General features: G+C 53.3%; 1 protein-coding gene across 1 annotated transcript; it reads left to right on the top strand.

The window, feature by feature from the left end:
• The first annotated feature begins 1,953 nt into the window (after nucleotides 1–1,953).
• On the top strand, nucleotides 1,954–5,607 carry Ccdc8 (coiled-coil domain containing 8). The gene is made up of 2 exons (XM_028779538.1): nucleotides 1,954–2,059; nucleotides 2,178–5,607. The coding sequence occupies exon 2, from the start codon at nucleotides 2,705–2,707 to the stop codon at nucleotides 4,748–4,750; it is 2,046 nt and encodes a 681-aa protein (XP_028635371.1). The 5' UTR covers nucleotides 1,954–2,059; nucleotides 2,178–2,704; the 3' UTR covers nucleotides 4,751–5,607.
• Nucleotides 5,608–5,838: the final 231 nt, after the last annotated feature.

Raw genomic sequence — 5,838 nt, forward strand, 5'->3', positions numbered from 1 at the left:
ACTGAACCCAGGTCCTCTGAAAGAGCAGCCAGTGCTCTTAACTATGGAGCCGTCTCTACAGCTTCAAGAAAAGAACTTACAAACTTTTTTGTTGTTGTTGTTTTTTTTGAGACAGGGTTTCTCTGTTTAGCCCTGGCTGTCCTGGAACTCACTCTGTAGATCAGGCTGGCCTCGAACTCAGAAATCTGCCTGTCTCTGCCTCCCAAGTGCTGGGATCAAAGGTGTGCGCCACCACTGCTCAGCGAGTCCACATGTCCTGTTCACTGATCTTTCTCTGCAGTAACTAAAGACTAGACTAGATAGACCACAATCGGAGATTCCAAGACTGCGCCCTGCCGAGCTTAAAATAATATGGGAATTTACAATCGCTGGCATTGTTTCACAAAATAAATCTCTCCTGTCAAACAGCAGACAAGCACGTTATTTTTCAGAGCAGCCCACAGGAACACGAATGCACTGAGATTCTCAACAGGCTAGTTTTAGCCACCCTTCAGCAATGCTGAGGTGAGACTACAACTGAAGAAATCCATTATTCTGTCCTTATGGAAAAATTAAGGCTCCACAAAGACAGAGGAATTAATCTTGTTTTCTAGAAAAACTGGTCTTTGGGACCTGCCCAAAAGCTTCCTTTCTCTTGATTTTTGTTCAATCCAAATGCAAGGTTTCCTCATCTTTGTTAACGACGCCCGTTGTAATTCCTTGCTAGTAAGCTCCAAGCACGCAGCGTCACTCTAACGCTATTTTCTTAGTGGGAACATTAAGAATTCTGTCCGTTTCTAGGTTACTGATCTCAGTTATTCAAACCCGATTCTGCTTAACGGATTTGAGTACGTGCTAGTTGTCTACCCCACCCAGTAGTGCAGGCCCAACCTCTGACATAGCTGCTATCCAAGCACTCTGATCCCTAGAGTCCTAACTCCCCTTGGAGGCCTGATTCAATTACCAACCCCCACCCCCTAAGGCTTACGTCGCCCCATTCCCCCGTGTGCCACAGATGGCATCCATACACCTCCGGGGTTCCTCCCATTCCATTTTACCGTAGGTCCACGTATCTCTATCGCCCACACTTGGAGTTAGGACAAAGGACAGGACCTACTTGAGCAAGGATCACTCGGACCATCGTTACTCCCAAATCTAGGCCTCTTAAGGCCTGGGGCACCCCATCTGCTCGCTGCTCCCGAAGTGCCGCGTAGTCGGCTAGTCTGAGCCTGTGGCTAGCGATTAAAAGGGCCGCCTACGAAGGGCAGGCGGCCTGGGTGGGGGGGCCTCAAAGGCAGCGCGTTAAAAAACGTTTTTATCGTGTGTGAATGTATGTATGTATAATCTTTGCATAGGGGTGCTCATGTGGAGATTGAACCGTAGCTTTGTTGAGTTGGTTTTATGTGGGCTCTGGAATTGAATTCAGGCCATAAGGCTTGCATGGCAAATGTTTTTATCTGTTATCTTGTGGGCCCCCTTTTTATGTGCATGAATGTCTTCTCCCTCCCCTCCCCCTCTGTACTACACACACACACACACACACACACACACACACGTATGGCACTGTTCACAGAGATCAGAAGAGGGTTTTGGATCCCCTGGAACTAGAAATACAGAGAGTTGTGAGCCATCATATTGGTTCTGGGAGTCAAACTCAGGTCTTACGAAAAGGCAGCCCATGCTCCTAACCACTGAGCCATCTCTCTGGTCCCATCCCCTTAATTTTAAACTGACGTTCATAATTGCAATGGCCTTCAAAGGATTTGGGCCTTTGGCATCTGTACCTCTTGGCTTGCACGTCTAGGATAGCAGGTTGGGGACCCGTTGCCTTTCGGGAAGGATGATGACGTGGGTTTTGGCTACAGCTATGGGAAGCCCTGGCCCCAGCGAGGATCTGGGGGGCGGCCACACCTCTGTGGGGGAGGAGAGAGAGGCTGCTCTGAAGGGAGTGGACAGCCCGGCTGCCAGTCTTCCCAGGCTTAGAGTGTAAGATGAGAAGGAGAAGGTGGGCCTCACCCAGGAGGGGAGGGCGCCCAGAAACTTCCTGCGGCTCACAGCTCCACCGAAAACTGAACGCAAGGTCAGTTTGGAGCGGGTGGCAGCCTGCCTGGGGGCGGGAGACCCTCCTCGGGGCTGGGCGGAGGCCTTTAAGCTCCTCGCCATATTGAACGGCCACGCTGAGCGGTCTTTGTCTGCAGAGTCCTCCCACGAACTTTCAACTACATCCTCGGTGTCTGGGGCAAGGGAGAAGAGATCGGAGCTCGGGCGTCTCCAACTTGGAGCCGGGACACTGGCGATTCCGGTTTGGACTGAGGTTCATGTAAGCATCCTGGAAAACTGCTTGCTACAACTCCGAGGAGGTTGGGGGGGACCCAACTGGGACTTGTCGCCTGAAGAGAAAATTGCAGGGAGGTGACACTCTGCGTGAGCAGAGTTGTTAGGACCCTCCACTCCCCACTCCCCAAGACTAGAAGCCAAGAGCCTGGGCTTCTTGCCCCCCACCTGAGAGTCCACGCTGGAGATCTTAAAGACTCTCGAAAAAAGCCACGTGGGGGGATGGTTCCCCTGGGGCTTCCTCCCCTCTCCCGATTGCCTGATCCTCTGGAGTGTCCCCGACGTCTGCAAAGATGTCGATCTGGACGTGTTAGTGGAGGCCTTAAAGCCCGTGGGCACCTTTAAGAAGATCGGGAAGGTGTTCCGCAAAGAGGAGGACTCCACGGTGGGGATGCTGCAGATTGGGGAGGATGTTGACTATCTGCTCATCCCCCGGGAGGTCCGCCTGGCTGGGGGCGTGTGGAGAGTCATCTCCAAGCCTGCGACTAAGGAAGCTGAGTTTCGGGAGCGGCTGATGCAGTTTCTGCAGGAGGAAGGCCGCACCCTGGAAGACGTGGTCCGTATCATCGAAAAGAGCACTCCACACCCACCCCAGCCCCGCAAAAGAGCCAAGGAGCCCAGAGTGAGGCGAGTCCCGCAGATGGTCACTCCTCCACTTCGGCTGGTAGTAGGCACCTATGACAGCAGCAATGGCAGCGATAGCGAGTTGAGTGACGTCGATACCTCTAAAGTCAAAGGCAACAGGGGCTCCGGGAGGACCAGGAAGGTGCGCAAAATGCCGGTCAGTTACTTGGGCAGCAAATTCCTGGGCAGCGATGTGGAGAGCGAGGATGATCAGGAGCTGGTGGAGGCCTTCCTCCGCCGTGGGGAGAAAAAGCCCAGTGCTCCCGTTCCACGGCGCCGAGTCAATCTTCCAGTGCCCATGTTTGAGAACAACCTGGGGCCCCAGCCGTCCAAGGCGGACAGATGGCGGGAGTATGTCAGCCAGGTGTCCTGGGGGAAGCTGAAACAGAGGGTGAAGGGCTGGGCGCCCAGATCAGGCTCAGAGGTGGGCCAGGCCCAGCAGGCCTCCGTAGCAGCTGAGAGGGCTGGAGAAATGAGACACGGCCAAGCCAGCCCGGACAATGATAGCTCCAGAAACACAGGAGACCGGAGCGACCAGACGCTGGGGACCAGACGCTGGAAGCCCAAGATCAAGTGGGTTTCCTTGAGACGATGCAGGAAGGAGCAGGTGCCACCCTCGGCTCAGGGGACAGGCATGCTAGCTGAGCAGCACCCAGAGGCTGCAGAAAACCAGGGCGCAGAGGCTGCAGCTGACCAGAGGGCAGAGGTTGCAGCTAATCCAAGAGCAGAGGCTGCAGCTGATCCAAGGGCAGAGGCTGCGGCAGAGGCTGCAGCTAATCCAAGAGCGGAAGCTGCAGCTAGTCCAAGGGCAGAGGCTGTAGCTAGTCCAAGAGCAGAGGCTGCATCTAGTCCAAGGGCAGAGGCTGCAGCTAACCAGAGGGCAGAGCCTATAGCTAGTCCAAGAGCAGAGGCTGCATCTAGTCTAAGGGCAGAGGCTGCAGCTAACCAGAGGGCAGAGCCTATAGCTAGTCCAAGAGCAGAGGCTGCATCTAGTCCAAGGGCAGAGGCTGCATCTAGTCCAAGGGCAGAGGCTGCAGCTAGTCCAAGGGCAGAGGCTGAAGCTAATCCAAGAGCAGAAGCTGCAGCTAGTCCAAGAGCAGAGGCTGTAGCTAGTCCAAGGGCAGAGGCTGTAGATAACCAAAGGGCAGAGGCAGCAGCTAACCAAAGAGCAGAGGCTGCAGCTAATCAGAGGGCAGAGGCTATAGCTGATCCAAGGGTAGAGGCTGCAGGTAATCAGAGGGCAGAGGCTATAGCTAGTCCAAGGGCAGAGGCTGCAGCTGATCCAAGGGTAGAGGCTGCAGCTAATCAGAGGGCAGAGGCTATAGCTAGTCCAAGGGCAGAGGCTGCAGCTGATCTAAGGGTAGAGGCTGCAGCTAATCTGAGGGTAGAGGCTACAGCTAATCTCAGGGCAGAAGTCCTAGCTGACCAGAGGGCAGAAGCCATAGATAGTCAGAGGGTAGAGGGCCCAGCTAACCAAAGGACTGGTGCTATAGAAAATCAGAGGGTGGAGGTCCTAGCTGACCAGAGGGCAGGGGTCCTCTGTGATCAGAGGGAGGAGGCTGGATCTCAAGCTATACCAGAAACCTCAGCTGGTTCGGGATCTAGGGCCCAGAAACAGGTAAAGACAGTGAGGTTCCAGACCCCAGGACGCTTCTCATGGTTTCGCATGCGCAGGAGAGTCTTCTGGCACACTCCCAGGTTGCCAACCCTGCCCAAGAGAGTCCCCAGGGCAGGTGAGGCTAGGAGCCTCAGGGTGCTAAGGGCTGACACCAGAGCAGAAGTGGGACACAGAGAGCAAGAAGAGCAGCTGTGAGGGAAGGCCAGCACCCCTGCCTGCCCTGTGTTAGCTGCTAGGACTGCTCCCTCCACTGTGGGCTCCTCCTCCTTCCATGTTTGAAAATGGAGGCTGCTGGAGTGGGGGCCAGGCAGCAGCACCCACATTCTCCTTCTCCTTTCTACCCTCATTCTGTACCCTCTCCTGTTCCTCCTTTCCTGCCTCCCTTCCTTCCTCTCCCTCTCCTCTCTCTCTTTTTCTTTCCTTCTCTGTCTATTTTTCATTGAGGCAGAGTCTTGCTAAGAAGCCCTAATGGCCTGGTGCTCCATATATAATTGGTGTCAAACTCACAGTAGTCCTCTACCTTAGCACCCAGAGCACTAGGGTTATGGGAGTGACCCTGTTTTGTTTTGTTTTGTTTTGAGACAGGGTCTCTCTATATAGCCCGGACTGACCTGGAACTCACCATATAGACCAGGCTGGCCTTGAACTCAAAGATCTGGATGTCTGCCTCTGCTAGGACTAAAGCCATGTGCCGCCATGCCCATCTTCCGGTGGCCCTCTATATCATCTTGTTTTTATCTGACAAGATTGTGTGTTCAGGGTGGTATGGCTGTAGATACACTTAATTTTTTTTATACGTTGATGTTTTTTAAAAAAATACTAAATATAGCATCTCAAAGAATGAAAGACGTAAAGCCGTGGAGCCTGGCTGCCTGGGTGGTGTTTGAACTTCTTATGTATTTTAAGTGTTCACAGCCTGGCAAAGTGAAATGGGTAGAGGAGGGGCTTAGTCTGCCCTTTTTCTTCTGTCTGTAACTAACTTTGATTAATGGCCTTTTTGTACTTAAAGAGAGAACTCAAGTCGATATGCAAATAAAAATGTGTAAAAGGTGGTTTCTTGTTTCTGAGGTGACAGTTGACAATGTTGGGCTGATTTGGCTGGCTCAGCGACGATGATGATCCAGTGTTTACCTGCCACTCTGCCTGCCATGTTTAGGCTGCTATGGGCTGGCAGATCTGAGGGTACAGGGTCTGTGGGTCACATACCATACTGATCTTGGTGAAAAGGCACAGAAAACCCATAAGGAGTGAGGTACAGGAGGCATGGCTTGGTGGGTAATGGG

The sequence above is a fragment of the Grammomys surdaster genome, unplaced genomic scaffold (genome assembly GCF_004785775.1).
Source record: "Grammomys surdaster isolate TR1022 unplaced genomic scaffold, NIH_TR_1.0 354, whole genome shotgun sequence".
NCBI classification, from domain to species: domain Eukaryota; kingdom Metazoa; phylum Chordata; class Mammalia; order Rodentia; family Muridae; genus Grammomys; species Grammomys surdaster.